General features: G+C 35.6%; 1 protein-coding gene across 1 annotated transcript in view; it reads left to right on the top strand.

Annotated features, from left to right (window-relative positions):
* CNTN6 (contactin 6) overlaps positions 1-16,373 on the top strand; it is a 195,954-nt gene extending 179,581 nt beyond the window's left edge. The window contains 7 exon segments of the mRNA XM_061127769.1: positions 1,085-1,319; positions 1,430-1,545; positions 3,360-3,546; positions 14,365-14,477; positions 15,250-15,418; positions 16,266-16,333; positions 16,335-16,373. Of these exon segments, the coding sequence (XP_060983752.1) occupies positions 1,085-1,319; positions 1,430-1,545; positions 3,360-3,546; positions 14,365-14,477; positions 15,250-15,418; positions 16,266-16,333; positions 16,335-16,373 (927 nt within the window).
* Positions 16,374-20,896: the final 4,523 nt, after the last annotated feature.

Genomic DNA, 20,896 nt, shown 5'->3' with positions numbered 1-20,896 from the left:
TGAGTTTGAGCAAGCTCTGGGAGTTGGTGATGGATGCGGAAGCCTGATGTGCTGCAGTCCATGGGGTCACAGAGTTGGACACAACTGAGTGACTGAACTGAACTGATTTTAAAGGTACTTGAGAAATACTGAGAATAGAAAAAAGTCTCAGTAGCTAGGCAGACAGATTAAATAAAGAACTGGTACACTGTCCGTCACTGTTCTGAGAAGAGTAGCCCCATCCTGCTGTCAGCTACTCTGATAATCCAGCCCCAGCTCCAACAGTCCCTCCTGCTTGTCCTTCAGTTCTTCCCATTTACTTTACATTCAGGTTTCTACTTGACTAACAGCTAAATTCTGTCTCTTCTCTGTATAATTTACAGCTTCAATTTTCTCTTAGCTTCCACTGCCTCAGTGTCCCTGCTACTGTATGTTTTCTACTTATTGCTTGCTCTAAGTATATTTATTATTGCCCCAAAAAACCTATGTATCATATTCAAATTCCATAATGGAGAGGAATTAAAGCGTTCAGAGATTCTGATAGAAAAGGAAGATGTGGCGAGTATATGTGTTTATGTATATATATATATGTATATGTACATATATATATATAAAATGAAATAATACTCAACCATAAAAGGAAAAAAATAATGCCTATTGCAGCAACATGATGCAACTAAAGATTATCATACTAAGTGAAGTATTTCAAAAGGGGAAATGCAAATATCACGATATCACTTATATGTGGAATCTAAAATATGGCACAAATACACGTTATCTACAAAACAGAAACAGACTCACAGACATAGAGATCAGACTTGTGGTTGCCAAGAGGTAGTGGCCAGGAAGGAAGGCGATATAAGCATGTAAAACCTGTTTTCCATTTCCATTTAAAATTTTCATTTATTTATTTGAGTACCTTTAATTGGGCTCATTTTTCTAATTGGCATTCCCAGTAGAAATTTTATTTTTTTTAATAACTTCATTAAGCAGTGTAAATACCCATCTTGTCTCTGTAAAGGATATGCCAAATAATCAATCAGTATTATAATAGCTATACAAAATATTTTTGTAAATACTCAGTGACTGATCACTTCTGCCCAAGTCAATTCCAGAAGAACTACAGAATGGAGAGGACTTTGGATACATCGTCATGCTGCGGCCAGTAGGTTCAACAACCTGGACCAGGGAAAGAGTGCCATCTGTAGAGACATCAAGGTTTATTTACAGAAATGAAAACATCATCCCTCTCTCTCCCTTTGAAGTCAAAGTGGGTGTATATAATAAGGAAGGAGAAGGACCCCTGAGTACTGCGTCCATTATCTACTCTGGGGAAGATGGTAAGTTGTAATCAGTACTGGAATGGTCCTCCTTGAGACCGTATGTATATTTTGCATTTGTTTTCTATGAACCACTCTGCTTAATGGTTGTGTCTTTCTCTGGATGGCAGAACCTCAACTAGCCCCAAGGGGAACTTCTGTTCAAAGCTTTTCTGCTTCAGAAATGGAGGTTTCATGGAATGCTATTGCCTGGAATAGAAACACTGGAAGAGTTCTGGGCTATGAGGTAATCCACAGTAATTTCACTTTGCACTCTGAATATGCCAGCTAGCGATTGCTCTGTTCAACAGCCCTATACTACCAACCTAGTCCTGTAAGTTGCGCTATTCTGTGCTCAGCTGTGTCTGACTCTGTGTGACCCCATGGACTGTAGCCCACCAGGTTCATCTGTCCATGGGATTTCCCAGGCAAGAATACTGGAGTGAGTTGCTATTTATTCCTCCAAGGGATCTTCCTGACCCAGGGAAAGAACTTGTGTCTCCTGCGTCTCTTGCATTGCAGGTGGATTCTTTACCACTGAGCCAACCCAGGAAGCCCTTAACATAAGATAGTGCGTGTCTAAAGCTACAGAGGGGAATTAATGAAGAGGATCTTTCCAGGTGATCCTAAGCAAGTAAATTAACAAATGGTAGCATTTTAAAAGTCATCAGGTGATTATCTTATTTAATTATCCAAGCTGCAGTCATGTTTGTTTCTTGGGGAGAAGTAAGCATTTAATCTTTAGTGATGTTAAACCATAGACGAATCTTACGGGGAAACCTAATCTTAAACTTGAAAAAAGTTAGTCATCTTGGAAAAGGCAGTTATGTGACAAGATAAAGCTTACATTCTCCTAATCTGCCATTATAGTCTACATAGAGTGAAACAAATCATTTCAAACTTACAGTCTTTCATTCTCACGAAGTTAATTGACGGGACTTATTAATCAATTACTCTTCTTTGACTTGCAAATCTAATGATTCAAAAATGAGTAACAAGGTTTACTTTATTTTGGTGTTAGAATGAAAGTAGGATTTTGCCTTTATTCTTTTTTCTCCTTTTATCCGAGCCCTGTTGTCCAAACAGAAAGTTTTACTTTCTGTAGGTGCCTCTGCCACTCCAGTCCTAGAAGGCCATACCTCTTAAGTGAACCCTATTTATTTCTCAAAGATCACCTCTACTCTCTCCTGCTCTTTGAACTCTTCTCCAATTATTTTCTGGTTTTATGTGTCTTCAAATTCTTATAGCATTTATTTCCATATGATTTTCGGCAGATGCATCCTCTGCTTTCTTTTCACATATGTGCTCTAACGTCTTAACTAGAGTGGTGCAAAGGCATGCCTTATGCTTTATTCTTTCTTGTCTTTTCCAATTTGCTTAAAACAGTGCTAATGTATAGGAAGGGATCAGTATATGCTGAATTAATAATTCACCTGTGATTCAAAGAACTCCGGAAGAAATGTCAATAGCAAAACATCATAATGTGAGTCTTTCACTGAAAGTATGACTCTTATTTTGTTCTGACTTACTACTGTATACCTGAGGCTTCAGCTCTGACGGCTCAGTAAAGAATGATGACAGTAAAGAATCTGCCTGCAAAGCTGAAGACTCGGGTTCGATCCCTGAGTTGGGAAGATCCCCTGGAGAAGAGAATGGCTACTCATTCCAGTATTCTTGCCTGGAGAATCCCATGGACAGAGGAGCCTGGAGGGCTAAAGTCCATGGGGTTGCAAAGAGTCAGACATGACTGGGCGACTAACACTTCCACTTTTCACTTTTTTTTGGGGGGGGGGTAAAGCTGTTACCCTTTAGATATTTCATGAAATATTTTATTGTGATAATCTAAAAAAAACCCTAGGTTTTCTCATTTCCATTGTGATTTCATTTTTTTAAAATTTCTTCCATATAAATTTTGGACTTTGATTATTTTGTTGTCATTGTATAACCATTTTAATAAGAAAATATCCTCTCATTTGCGCTCCTGACTTCTTCCCATACACTATTGTGGTTGGCAGTTATTAGGAAACAATAAATTGCTTGTTCTTTGTTTTTAATGAGCAGGTTTTATACTGGACAGATGATTCCAAAGAATCCATGATAGGCAAAATCAGGGTCAGTGGAAACGTCACAACCAAAAACATCACAGGCCTGAAAGCTAACACTGTCTACTTTGCTTCTGTGAGAGCTTATAACACTGCTGGGACAGGGCCCTCAAGCCCTCCAGTCAACGTTACCACTAAGAAGTCCCGTAAGTATACATCACACTGTAGGGACCACAATTCACCTACAATAAGAAGTATTTTATTGCTCAATTTCCATTTCATTCATCTCCCCTCATCATTTTACTGATTGCTTTATTTGATCAGTGGATTTGGCCTATAAATCTGGATAGTTGTTGAAACTTTCTGATAACAACCAAAATGAACTGTTCTGATCTTTTCTGGAATTGCAAAAGAGAAAATATTTTGAGTATATAGATGAAAGACAGAGAATACAATGTCTCTGATGCCCTCTTCCAACTTGGGTTCAAAATCTGACCTCCCATTCTGGCGATATTAAGTGGTTAATTTAATCTTTTAGTTTCAATATCCTCATCTGTAAAATGAAGACAAAGTATTATTGATTTTCTCACTGGGCCTTGTTTGAGATTGGAAGAGATAATTAATAGAAAGTGTCCAGCCCATACTTTAGTAAATGCTTATTAAGTAGGTTTTTTTGTTTGTTTTTGTTTGTCTTATCATTTGAGTATTGATGTGATTCCTTCACTGTCAAGTTACCTAGATCTTTCCTTCTATGATATTTTTTCACTGCAAATTACTGGAAAGCCTCTGAAATCCCAGAATTAACTCTTCTGCTTCTTTTTATCTCCCTTAAAAATAAACTAAATATCTTTCACAAAGATAGGACCTACTGAATAAAGGATTAATAGTTGACTATTGCTGCATTTGTCCTATGAATGAGTCTGGTGCTGCACAAACATTCCATAATATGAGTCAAAGTAGTAAACAGGAAATTGTCTGATCAGATACAGCTTAGTAAGAACTGCAATTTATTCTTTTTATAAGTGAATAATACTTATGTATTTCTTATATATTGTAGACGAACATAAATTATTTGTGTAAACAGGCTTTTTGAAACACACTCTTTGGTCTCTAAATTCCAATGAAAAAGAGTAACAAATATAGTTGCTGAATTTGGAGAATGACTGAGACATGAATGCATTGCTACTAACAAACAGGAAAAAATAGAACAAGCCTTTAAATACTGTATTCTTTGTGTCCTGTGTATTGGGAATGAATAGGTGGTTTAAAAAGCCTGAAAATCAAAGTTCTTTTCCATATAAATACAACTGGTCATGTCCAAAATGAACTTGGGAATCATTTCAGTTAACAGGTCTTCAATTACAAGATGTATTATCCACTTGTGTCCATAACACCAGCCAATAGCTAGAGACTTGTGTTCTAATTCTAGGTACTTCACTGACTATAGACCTGGTACCAGATAAAACATTTCATTTTTCTGCTTTAATTTTCTAAACTGTTAAATGAAAACATCCTCTGCCCTCACTGTTTTCTCAAATTACCAGTAAGGAACAAATGAGGTTTTGATTATAGGAGCACACTGGAAAATCCAAAGCGCTGTGAAACTGCTAAGCAGGAAACAAACAGATGAACAAAACCCTCCACTATCAGTCCATTTTAATGGGAGAGTTTGTGCGGATCAACAACTCTTAAACCAGTTCTCCTTCAATCCCCTACTTTGATGTAGACTAAGTCATATGTAATTTTCTAGAAGAGACTAGCTAAAGATGTGGTTCAATTTTTCTTCCTGATTTACTCTATGTTGACTGGGTTGGTGAAATCATTGCCGTCTACCTGTATGAACTGTTTGCTTCTATGGTCCTTATGGAGTCTAGCCTCTTTCAGTCAATCTGAAAATCTGACGGAAATCTCCAATTAATCAGAGGTTTTAAATTTGCCCAGACATTTCTTATAGCTAACTGAGAGATCCCAAAATCACAAAAACTCTTGTGTATAATTCAGCTTCTATCTCAGGCAAGATCAAGGGTAATTAGAAATGTGGAAATGTAGTATCAAAAAAACCTCTCTTATCTGACAGAGCTGTGACTAACTGACAGACATTAGAATGTAGTTGGTGACACAATACTCAAGCCAGCCATCTCATATTACTTCAACTCCATTGACCAATTTAATATGGGCTGAGACCCAAGCAATAAACTAATTATCAAAAATATATAGATATACACATGGTATACACATAAGATCATGTACATACATCTATATACACATACATATACAATTGTCCTTTAGTATCCAAGGGGGATTGGTTCCAGGAGCATCTACAGATGCTCACATGCCTTGCATAAAATATCATAGAATTTGCATATTACCTACATATTAATACATCCTCTGTATGTTTAAAATCACCTCTAGATTACTTATATATACATAAAACAATGTAAATGTTACACAGATAGTTGCAAATATTAATACAATGTACATGCTATGTAAATTATTATTAATAACACACAGCAAATTAAAATTTTGCTTTTTAAAACTTTCTGGAATTTTTTTCAAATATTTTCAATCTTAAATTGAATATGCTAATATTGAACTCAGAGATACACAGATACAGAGAGCCACCTATATAAATACACACACACGCACACACATATCAGTCAGTTCAGTCACTCAGTCATGTCCAACTCTTTGCGACCCCATGGAATGCAGCACACCAGGCTTCCCTGTCCATCACCAACTGCCGAAGTTTACCCAAACTCATGTCCATTGAGTCAGTGATGCCATCCACCCATCTCATCCTCTGTCATTCCCTTCTTCTCCTGCCTTCAATCTTTTCCAGCATCAGGGGCTTTTCAAGTGAGTCAGTTCTTCGCATCAGGTGGCCAAAGTATTGGAGTTTCAGCTTCAGCATCAGTCATTCCAAAGAATATTCAGGACTGTTCTCCTTTAGGATGGACTGGTTAGATCTCCTTGCAGTCCAAGGGACTCTCAAGAGTCTTCTCCAACACCACAGTTCAAAAGCATCAATTCTTCGGCACTCAGCTCTCTTTATAGTCCAACTCCCACATCCACACATGACTACTGGAAAAACCATAGCCTTGACTAGATGGACCTTTGTTGGCAAAGTCATGTCTCTGCTTTTTAATATGCTGTCTAGGTTGGTCATAATTTTTCTTCCAAGGAGTAAGCATCTTTTAATTTTGTGGCTGCAGTCACCATCTGCAGTGATTTTGGAGCCCCCCCTCCCCCTCGAAATAAAGTCTGTCACTGTTTCCACTGTTTCCCCATCTATTTGCCATGAAGTGGTGGGACCAGATACCATGATCTTAGTTTTCTGAATGTTGAGCTTTAAGCCAACTTTTTCACTCTCCTCTTTCACTTTTATCAAGAGGCTCTTTAGTTCTTCTTTGCTTTCTGCCATAAGTGTGGTATCATCTGCATATCTGAGGTTTATTAATATTTCTCCCAGCAATCTTGACTCAACCTTGTGCTTCATCCAGCCCAGCGTTTCTCATGATGTACTCTTCATATAAGTCAAATAAGCAGGGTGACAATATACAGCCTTGACGTACTCTTTTCCCTATTTGGAACCAGTCTGTTGTTCCATGTCCAGTTTTAACCGTTACTTCCTGACCTGCGTACAGATTACACCCATATGTAACCCTAAAAATAAAAGGTTTTTCTTTACCTTTAATATGCTAGTTTGATTGCTCATGCATCCTAAATCAACCACGTGATAGTTTATGCTAACCTACTCTATGTGTTTAAGCAGAAAACTTGTTTTAGACACAGTAGCAAGAGATGCGTTCAGTTGACCCACTTGGTCCTACAAATGGGCTTGACTGAAATTTCGATTAAATGCCAAGAACTTTATCCGTGGTTTGCCTGAGTGTTCACATGAGATCAGCCTCATCAAAGAGTGGGAGACATATCCTTTGAAAACAATTTCATTAACAAGGAGTACTTTTATCCAAGTGCTATAGTGCTAGAATATATCTGGTGAGAGAAGAATGAGATGAGGGTCAGAAAGTATAAAGTGAGGTCTAGCATCCCTCTTCTTTTCCATTAAAAAAAGAAAATGAATAAACCCCCTTGTAATTCCCAATTTCTTTCATGAGTATCTTCTTTCAATATTTCTTAAATTTTGCTTACATCAGCCTGTTTGCATTAACTCTTTTATCAAAATATCCAACAAGGACTTGAGAATAAGGTTCTATAAAACTCCATTTTGTATTTGAATACCAATCAAATCTCTAATTTATTCTTTCAGCATTCTTTATCACTGTCATTGGAAAATCAAACAGCAACTACTTTAGTTTTCTATTGTTGCTATTCAAATTACCACAACCTAGTATTCTCCTTTTGGAAGCTCTAGAATAGCACTTGTTTCCTTGAATTTTCTGGCTTTTGGAGACAGCACATACCACTTGGCTTGTGGCCCTTTCCTCTATCTTCAATGCCAACAGTATGATATCTTCAAGTCTCCCTCTGACTCGGACCTTCTACTTCTGCCTTTCACATTTCCTCTGGCTCTTTCCTTCATAAGCATCATTTTGATCACACTGAACCCACCCAGAGAATCCAGGGTTATTGCTCCATGTCAAGATCCTCAATTAGAACCTGGATATGTTTGGGAGGCCCTGATTCTGCCAATCACAGTTACAAAATACTGAGCACGTTTAAGTCCTAAGCCTAGTATTAATATTCAGTATACTTAATTATTAAAGCACACTAAGAAGTATATTATTTTAATTCCTAGATACAAAAGAAAAAAAGATTCTTAGGAAGATTCTGTTGTGGCATTTGTTGGACTGGCATACAATGAATATAGACTCTTTGAATCTCTGGATCCCATGGATGTTGTGCTAATTTGTAGTGTTCATCTTTAGCCATCTAAATAGTGTCTCTCTCTCTGTCTCCAGACCCTCTAATCTTCAGTCCAAACCTCAAACTGCCTTGAGATTTTTTCCACCTGAAACAGCATCACATCCTCTTTTAATTTCAAAATTCCACCGTCTCCTCTATTTCAGAGAACAAAGACTAGAGAAAGGTGTACAAGATCTTTCACAGTCTGTTCAGTCTGTCCCCAAATTACTTTTCGTTCCCATTCCTCATCTAGCAGCACCAGACTTACTGATCTTCTAACATTTAACATTTGCTTATCTGATTTTATGCATTCTCTCAGTTTGTAGTGACCCCATCACGCCTATAAACAGACAAATATCTTTTCTACTGATCTATAAATGTCCTCTTTAACATGTTTGCACTTTTTTCTGAGTGATTTCATAACCTGTGCCCATTGTGAGATACTTTTGGAAAGAACTAGAAAAGGACTTCAGAGTGAAATAACTGAACGTGAGTCTCAGCTCAACCATGAACTGTGTGAGAAGTCTATTCACTTAATGACTCAGAATCGCTTTTCTCAACTGAAAAACAGAGATGATTGTGCTTTCCTCTAGAGTTTTCTTTAAGAACTAAAGGATATAAGGTACAGCGAGGTGACCCAGAGGCAGCCATACAGAGAGAGCTCAATGTGTGGTAACATATATTATTATATTTCTTCTTGAGAGGTGATTTTACTTCCTTTGCATTTTTTAAAGTAGGAAAGCTCATCTACTTTCTAGTTTCTTTCTTTTCATAAATTTGTTGCAGAAATTTTCTTCAAGAGTTATGGAAGTACATGCACAGCAAATATGAGAAATGGCTTTCATGAAACACCAAGGATAGCTCTGATTCTAAATGCTATCCCCGGGTCTGACTTTGATTTTCCATGCCCTACAGATGACACCAAAATTAACTCTGAATAGTAGTAATCTACATGCATCACACGTTCATACTGCCACTGCCTAGATTTTCCATCTAATATTTGGTCATCCACCATAAATTGTGAGAAAGCAGAGCTCACATTCACCAAAATCTTTGCCTATTCTGGTTGGATAAACAGAAAACAGCCTTTTTATTTTTGTTTTTGGAAATACGATGAATCAGTTTTTAACTCAAGAAAGTAGTGCCTCCCATGAGCCATGAACAGGGTTAGGTGACTAGTGGAGATTAAAACAGGAAGGATATATGCCTTCAGGCAATTTCTCTTTAGTGCGGAGGCAAATTAAAACAAGAAAAAGTGAAATAAAATAATCATAAATTATGAAAAATTACTATGAAGAAATTAAGAGGCTGAGATATACATAACATAAAAAATAAAGAGACCTAGTGGACAAAGAGACCTCCAAATACATATACAAGTATATACAAAGTTTCTGAAGTCTTTGTTATTATTGTTGCTGGTGATGATGATAGACTTTTAAATAAAAGTCTTTTTTATTTAAATATGGGATTTTAAAAATAAATATCAGTGGTTTGATATTAACTATTGTAGCTTACTGAAAATGATGTCTTTCCAAAAGACAGCTGAGGACCACTGCAAGTATATTGTGATTCACACAGACATCACTTAAATGAAATTTAGATTTACCACTAAAGGGAGAAAAATATTTACATCAATTCCAAGAGGAAAGGGGAGAGGAAAAGCACTGCTTATATAGACAGAAGTATTCAGACCCAGTAACAGAAAGTGTTTGCAAATTTTGCTTCAATTTGGCCCTTGACGTTGACTGACTAGCACTCTGTACAGAATTTTTCTTGTTGTAAATAATGCAATCAATCCATATTTAGACATAAAGGAAGCATTAAGCTTTTATTTCATCTTGCACTTATGTTCTTTCTCTCTCTCCCAAATGTCAACCCCATGCTGTTACTTAGAAGTGTAACATAAGAAGTTGTTTTTGAATTGAGTTCACAGTGTGAACTACAGTTGAATATAAATGCCATCTACAGAAAAATTGATCACAGGGAAGCCATTAGAGCTGCAGAGGGCTAGTTTATGTTGCTCTGTCATTTGATTAATAGAAAATAATTTAGTCTTTGGAAATTGCCTGCAAAATTCTTTCAAAAGACTGGAAAAATGCTTGCTGTTGAGTTTACCATTGACCAACTAGGTATAAACATACATGGCATGTGTTTTATATTATCCATGTGATAGTATTTTGTTTTTTCAAGGTGATAGAAATTTCGATTTTGTCATTTTAGGTAAATACAACAGTCCAGTTTAGGTAAATACAACAAACTCATGAAATCAAAATTGTTAAAGGCCTTCTGAAGCACCTTTTAGAAATAACAAACTTTTTTCCCAACTCAATACTAGACAAAAGGTAGAGACATTGAAGTCATACTCATGGACAAAATAAGAAAAGCTCTGGACTATGAGAATTTTCCAGATAATTAGCTAAGACCTCACCATTTTTTCTGCCTTTCAAAAAGTACATAAAAAACTGAAGGAAGAACAAAATTATGAAGGGAAAATCTTGAAAATACCCCTAATTATATTTAAGAAATGAATCATTTGCAAACTTTGTAATTGTGTTATCAGGAACAATCCACGTTGAACACCACTGAAAAACTATGTCATAATACCACAGTGAAGAATGGATACTTACAGGAAAGAGAGTTAACAATTACTGAGCAATTTATTATGTACTACTAAGCAAGGGAGGAACATTTCTCATTTTATTTCATGGAAGCTAAAACTCTTATAAACTAGAATATGTTAGTCTCATTCCAATATTGGAAAAACCAGGCCTCTCGGAAGAGACTGTATACAGCTTCAGGTTTCTCTACTTCCAAGTCCAATTCTTTACACCTTCCAGATAGGATGAAGGGTAAAGCATTCCCAATAACCTACACAATGAGCCATTCATTCCATGAATTCATTCCTGATATAATGTTTCTCATTTTATGTTCATGAAATGCCTTACTTCTATATGGTAGATGAGGAAACAAATGCAAATATCCCAATCTCAGAGACACAATCAGTCCTATATACTTAATAGAAGTAATTTCTTCTTTCTCTCAATCTGAAGCATCATCAATGGATTCATAGTATAAAAGGAGTACTTTTTTATCTAAACATGCAAACAAATAGAAAAGGCACAGCAATAGATAATACCTTCAGAATCTGTTACTGCCAGTGATATCAAAGACGTGCGTTTTCATTTTTGCTGTACTGATTATAAGAAGTTGTTATGTTAGTACTTTGTTTTAAAGACCAGAGATAAAAGAAATGTGCCAAAGAATATACTAGATATTAAAATTGCGATATCTGGTGAGAATTTTTATATTACCTCTTTCATAACTGAGAAAGATTAGAAAGGGCACTTTGAATTAAGTTGAGGGAAAACAGTTAAAAACTATAATCATTGTCATTAGTTCAGTTCAGTTCAGTTGCTCAGTCATGTCCGACTCTTTGCTACCCCAAGGACTGCAGCATGCCAGGCTTCCCTGTCCATTACCAACTCCCAGAGCTTACTCAAACTCATGTCCATTGAGCTGATGATGCCATCCAACCATCTCATCCTCTGTTGTCCCCTTCTCCTCCTGCCCTCAATCTTTTCCAGCATCAGGGTCTTTGCAAATGAGTCAGCTCTTGAACATCAGGTGGCCAAAATATTGGTTTCAGCTTCAACATCAGTCCTTCCAATGAATATTCAGGACTGATTTCCTTTAGGATGGACTGGTTGGATCTCCTTGCAGTACAAGAGACTCTCAAGAGTCTTCTCCAACACCACAGTTCAAAAGCATCAATTCTTCGGTGCTCAGCTTTCTTTATAGTCCAACTATCATATCCATACATGACTACTGGAAACACCATATCCTTGACTAGATGGATCTTTGTTGGCAAATTAATGTCTCTGCTTTTTAATATGCTATCTAGGTTGGTCATAACTTTTCTTCTAAGGAGTAAGCATCTTTTTATTTCATGGCTGCAGTCACCATCTACAATGATTTTGGAGCCCAGAAAAATAAAGTCTGCCACTGTTTTCACTGTTTCTCCATCTATTTGCCATGAAGTGATGGGACTGGATGCCATGATCTTTGTTTTCTGATTGTTGAGCTTTAAGCCAACTTTTTCACTCCCTTCTTTCACCTTCTCAAGAGTCTCTTTAGTTCCTCTTCACTGAATTCTTACTACATGCAAAACTCTCAGGCTTTTAAATATTATTTGGTTTATATTGTCAAGAAATGTACTAGGACATGGTTTATTCACCTAGCATGTTCATTTTATAAATTCATATGGGTTTCTGTAGGTTTGACCATGTCAATTAGCCTCAATTGTAGGATAGCAAAATGAATAGATTTGCCATACTGTGTCACCTATGGGTCTGCTCACAGTCCAGTGTGTAATCTACATGATATGAGAAAATCACATTGGACCCTAAGTGATTTTTCTTTAGCTATATATTACACAGCCAGTTAGTCAACATATATGATATATATGCCTCTGCCTACATGCCAAGCACTATGCTGGAGGCTGTAATGCATTCTCGGTAAATTTAAAGAAACACAAAGCATGAATAACTATAATTCAGTGGGATAAGTTCATAATAAAATATATGAACTAAGCCCCATGGGAGCATGGGTGAAACATTTATCTCTCTACTATGTGCCAGTTGAGGTATAAGTGATTAGGTGTATGACATCCCATGGGCTTAGAGAAGGCAAGTAGATATATCATAAAGCAATGTTGGGTGACACCCTGTAATTTTCTCCAGAAGCACATAAGACACTAAATAGCCATTGAGTTAAAACTCCAAAAGAAATAATTTCCATCAATGTTATAATGAGTTAAATATTATGCTCATTCAGCCTCACATATTCAAATAAGATGCCAAAAGCATCTTTCTGGGTTTTATCTTTGCCTCTGCTACCCAGCTGAATTATTTTTAATCTCTTCAGTTTCTTAAATCTCAAAAATAATCATGTGGACTCAAATCTTTGAGAAGCAGTATGTTGTCATGCAGGAGAAAAAAAAAAAAAAGCTAGATTAAAAGTCAAGAAACCAGGATGCTGACTTGGCTCAAGCACTCATTATCTATATGGTTTTGAAGAAGCAGACTTTCAACCTGGACTCTAGTTTTCTTGTATGTAAAATCTTCCAGTTGGATGAGATCCATTACTTTAGAAGGCTAATTCTAAATATGTCTTCTTGAACTTCACACCTTCCTTCTCCCAAAAAACATTAATCTCAGGGAACTAAAACCACAGTTCGGATTCAGGGTAGACACCTTTTGGGATGATCACCCGGTTTGTAATCGCTTTCCCTCTTCATGGTTCCTACTAGTTCTATCTGTGCTGAGAGTCATATGTCTTTCTTACTGTCTAGTCACAATGGATTAGGGTAAAATAGAATATGGCCAAATTAAGCCAATCATTAGCTTTTACCTGTAGATTCTAGCTTGAACTATCTCTCAACAAAGGAGATTTCAAATCTCAGATGAGGTAGGCAGTCGTGATTTCTGCTGCATATACTGAACAAAGAGGTGGTCCGTGGCAAGATGAGCATGCAGCAAATACTACTGTGAGAGGTAGACAGAGGAACTTCTGGGCTTTCAGACATTTTTTGTTCCCCTGAGGTTCTGTTGCATTCTGCCATGAATCCCAAGAGAGTCCCCTATATCCTTCACAATCTATTGCTAATATTTTGTTTAAAACAACTTGAGTTGGTTGTGTTATTTATAGTCAATGAGTCCTAATTAATACAAGATTAAAAGTAAAGGACCACTAGGAATGTACACCTCTCTATTGATATATGTAAAAAGTCTGCAAGCTGAGTTTGTCTGAGAGTCTCATTGATTGATGGGCAAATTAAACATTAGATAAAGGAGCCCTCCATCTATTTACATATAATAAAGTAAACAAATTCAACAGAAGTGATTACTAAATTAATACTGAAAATGCAGCATACCATTATTAATTCAAGTTTGTCACAAAAACATTTCCAAATGACCTGAATTTGAATGAATTTGCTTCCTCTGATTAGAATTAATATGATATTTGAAATGACACTGGAAACATTTTACCTCCTTTTATGCTAATTATCCAGGACTTATTTTTCCTTTTCATGTTGTTGGGTCATACAGTAACCATGAGCTAATAAATATTCATTTGGATCATTGATTATCTTTTTAAAGCTCCAAGCCAACCACCAGCTAACATTGCCTGGAAGTTGACAAACTCTAAGTTATGCCTAAACTGGGAGCATGTAAAAACTATGGAAAATGAGTCTGAAGTGTTAGGCTACAAGGTGAGTATTCTGTTTTTCCTTTAAACAGATCACTTAGCTTCCTAAGTAATAATAAATGTTAGAATCAAATAAGAAACAAATTTTATGCATGTGTGGAAATATAGGAATCTTTGTTTTAATGTTTTGAAAATATTTAGCATTACCACTTTTAAGTTCTTCATGGTAAATTTTATACTGTGAGGTCAGTAATGTGTCATGGAGCATTAACAAATAAATCTTTACAGTATGCAACAATTTCTTCTTCAAGTGACTAATCTGTATTAAAAAATATGATTGTGTATTTAAATATTAAAAATGTGAGATGAGAATGAGATCAAAAAGTATATTTAAATAGAATTTCTAGAACTTAGGCTACAGAAGGATATCATCTATCAGCAACATAAAAGAAATCCAACAAAGAAATCCAATCCAATCATCAAATATCAAGACAAACCATTTCCATCAGTGGTAAAGAACATCATCTGCTGACAAATGCATATAGTATCCAGACACTTGAAATGGGTCCAAACTAATCAGTAACTTTCCACAGCAAGCTCCAGAGATAATGGCCTCAAGCTATAATTAATAGAGATAAATCTATATTGATTTTAGAAGCATTGGCCAAAAGGAAATATTTTTTCTTAACAACCAAATTTAAAGAAAAAGTGTAGACCAGATATTTCCATCCAAGGACTACAGCATGTATAAGGCTCACAGTGCTAGTGTTCTGTAAGAGTTTCTGCACCTTCGAGAAGCTACATGTCCATTTAACATGATTCACCATTTTATTCAGATTCTGTACCGGCAAAACAGACAGAGTAAAACTCATATTTTGGAAACAAACAACACATCTGCTGAGCTTCTGGTTCCCTTTGAAGAGGACTACTTGATTGAAATAAGAACAGTTAGTGATGGTGGGGATGGAAGCAGCAGTGAGGAAATTAGGATTCCAAAAATGTCAAGTAAGTTGAATCACCATTGCTGTTGTGGATTTTGAATAAAGACAGCTGCCAGCATGAAATCTGGGCTCTATGAATCTTTCCAATTTTTGTTTAAATATTGGCTGAAAAAAAAGGTCTATTTTTTTTCCCATATTTCAATTGTGAGCAAGAAGTGATGAGTCAATTTTCTTTAATCCCTCAAATTTACAACATGCTTACATATGACAAGCAGTTTTATGTTTCCTCATTTAAAACTCAAAAAAAAAAAAAAAACCTTCACAACCGTCATGGTATGTATATGCTTTATCCTGTTGGCACAAAAACTGCAAAGTTTTTCCCAGGGTACCTGCAAGCTTCTCAGAGCAGGGAGAACAAGTGTGAAGTACACATAGGTACATCTCCATTGCCATTTTCATGGCAGACACCACTAATCGATTATGGCATTCATACTGAGCTGAGTCAGTGCTTTCAAATCCTCTCAACATGATGTCCTAAGCAGGTACAGTCAGATTTAGTATATAATAATAATTTATTAATTCTGCTTTAGAAGAATCACTCACTTATCTATCTGAAGCTGTGACTGAGTATAACTCATCAGCCACTACATGGTGGCCAATCCTATTCTGCCCTTTAGTCAGACTTGGCCAATTTTAGGCATTTTTCTTTTTTATTTTTATATTTAAAACAGATATCCTAAATCAGAGGGTTAAAAACACTTCCTAAAATTAAACACAATGTAAGTGAAACAAGTATAATAAATGTAGTATTAAAAGAGAAATAACAGTATGTGTTTGGTTCATGAAGAATTAATCTAACAAATGATTTTACTTTTTCTCAATATATTTTGTTTCATTTTTATGTTTTGCAGGTTTGAGTTCCAGAGGAATTTCAGTCTTAGAACCTAGCATCCATTTCCTGTCAGTTTTATTCACAATTTTTTGTTGTTTTGCTATTCAGCCACTTACATGATGAATAAAACCAGAAATCTTTCAGTTTTTTAAAAAGCAAATTATTCTGTAAAAAAGTTCTCCAGCCCCCGTGACAAGATAACATTCAAAAGCAGACTTGTTTGGAAAGAAAAAATGTATATTATTAAAATCTTGTAAATATCTATGGTACATTAAATAAAGAAATTTTAAACACTTTGGAATTTTAGTGTTAACATATGATTACACATATTCAGAAGGTGCCAAATTAATGCATGGAATTGTCACTGCTATGGCTTTTAAGTGACTTCTATGGAGAATATATATAAATCTTTTGAAGGTGATGGTCAATATGAAAGAAATTGCATTTTCCATAGCTAAGATGTCCATATTTTATATGCTCCAAGCAATTTAGTTCAGTAACTTAAAATCTGACCCTAGTTTTGGAAATAAAATATAATTGTTTGTTTATACTAGAGATTCTTTAAAAATGTCAACTATTGTAAAGCATGATGTGCTTTTTATCTCTGAATCAACTTGGGACAGAAATACTTGCACCCAGTAGCATAACTATATACTTGATGTTATTCTCAACTCACTTTTGTATCAGGTTCAGTAATAAAAATGGCAGAAAAAGTGCTTTCTAGCAAGAAAAATAAAAGTAGGGGAAAAGTAGCCAACAAAAATAATCTAATGGCTCCAGAAAGCAATTTCTCATAGCAAAGTTTAATTTTAGAATCAATTCTGAATTATCCCAAGGAAGAGGGTGCATGAACAGTTCTCAGGTAATTATTACAAATTGTTAGCAATGTGTGTGGCCTTATTTTTATATGATAAATAAATCCAGAAACAGAATTACTTAAAGTTGTTGACATTTTGGTCAATTTTTTTTTGCCAATGTTCTCTGAAACTATAAATATAATTTTATACTGTCCAAGCTTTAGAAAGATTCCTGTAGGTTGACTCTTCTCTTGGATGTACCTGGTTAAAGTCAGTGGTCTCAATTCCTGGGATCGTACAGTCTGGAGACAGCAGTATAGGAGGAGGAAAGGTTAATGAGAACACCTCTGCCTTTCTAAGCAGTCATCTATTTCCTTCACAAACAGCCTTGAGGGGTTTGTCCTGCTGTCAGCCTGATCTAGCTATCAGTCAATTAGGTTTGGTGTCCTGGGGAGCTGAGGAATGGACACACTATTTTTTGCCTTCTTAACATGGTACAACATCTCAATTACATTGAAAATATACAGATTCTCCTCACAACTTTCAAATCACACAATCCCCAAAGTTGGATTTTGTCATTTTCATTTCCAAAATATTTTAGAACTATTTAAAAATACCCGATCAACAGCAGATGGGCAGTGACTTTCCACAGTTCAGAACTTGCTCCTTGCTGGAGTATGTCAAGCATGCAGTAAAATCAATGAACCTTATTATCCCTGCACCTTAAGATCTGACTGTGCTTTGATGGAACAAAATAAACAAGCAACTGAAAATATCATTTGGCACAGTCACAGCTGCCTGAACAACACACATTTGTATTGATCACATACCAGTGATGGCACATGGTCTTAACGGTTTTCTCAACTTGGCTAGAGACAAGGTTTGTGTCCTGGTTCCCATAGTAGAGACTGAGATATAGTCATAATGAGCATGAAATATATTACGAGATTTTCATTTTTGCTGATTAAGAGAACTAGATGCATGGTCATTTGAGTATGAATCCAAAAGCTAAGTCAGTTCTTATCAACACATAGATTTTTGCAGGTGGATTTTAATTCATAATCATGGGAGTATTAAATGTATTATTCAATATGTAATATATCATTTATATTGTCATCCATCCAAACTACATTTTTCAGAATATAATTTGGCATTAACATTAAACAGTGCAAGTTTTGATTAGATTAATTTGAATCTCTACTCTTAGTGTGGCGTTGGATATATCTTTTATCCTTCCCATATCACTATTATGAGGGTTAAAGGACATCACGTACACAAGTGTTGAGTATGTTGCATGCAACACTGTAAGTTGTTAACAAACAGAGCTGCTGTCATCTGCTACTATGAACTAAACCCCCAGCAAAATAAGTTACTAATTTAAGTGTTCAATAGGCTATGAAAACAGATTCAATCTGTATGTATGTCAAAATCTAAAGCAGCTTCAAAGAAAAATGAGTAATTCACCTACTCAACACGAAATGGTGCTAAAGAATGAAACCAGCTGTGGTTCCATCAGTCCATTCAAGAAAAACATTCTTTGTGATATATATGCTCCTTTGACATTTAGGTGGATTTCCAATGGCTCCCTTTACTGACTGTGTGTACTGTTATACACTGTTGTGAACGTGTTAAGTCATTTCTATGCTTCTACTTTCCTACTTTTTGCTATACACTGTTATGAACATGGTAAGTTATTTCCAAACGTTCCTACTCTTTTCTATTTCTTTTCTGCTTTTAATGAATTGGATGAGACTTTTCCAAATTGAAAAAGGTTACCTGGTTCACTCAATCTACAGATTCAAATGTGGAAACACCCTCACAAATACACAAAGATTATTTGGGCACCTTCTGGCCCAGTCACACTGACACATAAAATTAACCATCATAGTACCCCTTTTAATTATTTTAAATAATTCAGTTCTAATCCCCAAAACTTTTAAAATGAATTTATGGAGACACCATACTCAGTTTATTCATCTGTAAAATGAGATATTGGGATTGCATGATCTCCAAGTTCCTTTAAAATCCTATAATTCTGTATCAAGCTGCAGAGCGGTATCATTTTTAGTACAAAACAGGTTTTAACAACCATAACCCATACAACATGCTGCAAAGCTTTTCACTCTTCCCCTCCCGCATATTTTCATTAGCCTAAACAATTGTGTGGAGCTTTCTTAATTGGACATTTCAAAAATAATGGGTAAATTGAATATTTTTCCAAAGAACAAAGAACCCTTAGAAGTTCTGGTCCATCTTGAATTAGGCAAACTTACAAGCTTTTGAATAGCAAAGGAAACCATAAAAAAGATGAAAAGACAACCTAGAGAATAAGAAAAACAAAATTTGCAAACTACATGACTGACAAGGACTCAATTTCCAGAATATACAAACAACTCATACAACTCATGAGTAGCAAATAACCCAATGGAAAAAATGGGCGGAAAACCTAGACATTTCTCCAAAGAAGAAATACAGATGGCCAATAGGAACATGAAAAGATGCTCAATATCACTTTTTATTAGGGAAATGCAAATCAAAACTATAATAAGGTACCACCTCACACTGAATGGCCATCACTAAAAAGTCTACCAAAACAAGTGCTGGAGAAGATGTGGGAAAAAGGGAATCTTACACTGCTGGTGGGAATGTATATTGATACAGATACTATGGAGAACAGTATGGAGGTTCCTCAGAAGACTAAAAATAGAATTACTATATTATCCAGCAATCTTACTCCTGGGCATATAACCTAACAAAACTTTAATACAAAAAAATACATATACCCCTATGTTCATAGCAGCACTATTTACAATGTCAAGATATGCAAACAACCCAAATGTCCACTGACAGGTGAATGGATAAATAAGCTGTGGTACAACAGAATATTACAACCATAAAAAATAATGAAAAAATGCAATTTGCAGCAACCTGGATGCAACTAGAGGTTATCATACTAAGTGAAGTTAAGACAGAAAGAGAAAGAAAAAATACCATTTGATATCATCACCGACTCAATGGATATGAATTTAAACAAATTTCAGAAGACATGGAGGATAGGAGAGCCTGGTGTGCTGCAGTCCATGGAGTCACATAGAGTCGGACACAACTTAGTGACTGAACAACAACTTATGTTGAATCTAAAATATGACACAAGTGAATCTTGTCTATGAAACAGAAAAAGAATCACAGACATAGAGAACACAATGGTGGATGCCAAGGGAGAGGGGGTTGGTGGAGAGATGGACTGAAAGTTTGGGGTTACTAGAAGTAAGCCTTTATATATAGAATGGATAAACAACAATGTCCTACTGAAAAGCACAAAACACTGTGGTCAATACCCTATGATAAATCATGATAGAAAAAGTATTTCAAGAAATAATGTATATATCAGTATAACTGAATCACTTCATAGCAGAAATTAACACTACATTGTAAATCAAATATACTTCAATTTTTTAACTAAAGGACAATAAGCTTTAAAATTTTTTTTTTAAAAAACAGAGAAGTTCTGGCTCAACTTCATACTCACCTGAGGATTTCTGGAGTATTTCATTGGTTCCCAAGTGCAAGACTATGATGTAGTTTTCACTATTCAGTGAAAAAAGAAAAAGAAAAATTCAGACAGTGTAGTGAGATTTAATGGCAAATAGACAGACAGACAATGGAAACAGTGAGAGACTTTATTTTTTGAGGCTCCAAAATCACTGCAGATGGTGACTGCAGCCATGAAATTAAAAGATGCTTCTTCCTTGGAATAAAAGCTATGACCAACCTAGCAGCATATTAAAAAGCAGAGACATTATTTTGCCAACAAAGGTCCATCTAGTTAAAGCTATGGTTTTTCCAGTAATCA

This window comes from Dama dama, chromosome 24 (genome assembly GCF_033118175.1).
Source record: "Dama dama isolate Ldn47 chromosome 24, ASM3311817v1, whole genome shotgun sequence".
Classification (NCBI taxonomy): domain Eukaryota; kingdom Metazoa; phylum Chordata; class Mammalia; order Artiodactyla; family Cervidae; genus Dama; species Dama dama.
This window is presented reverse-complemented; position numbering and strand designations above follow the sequence as displayed.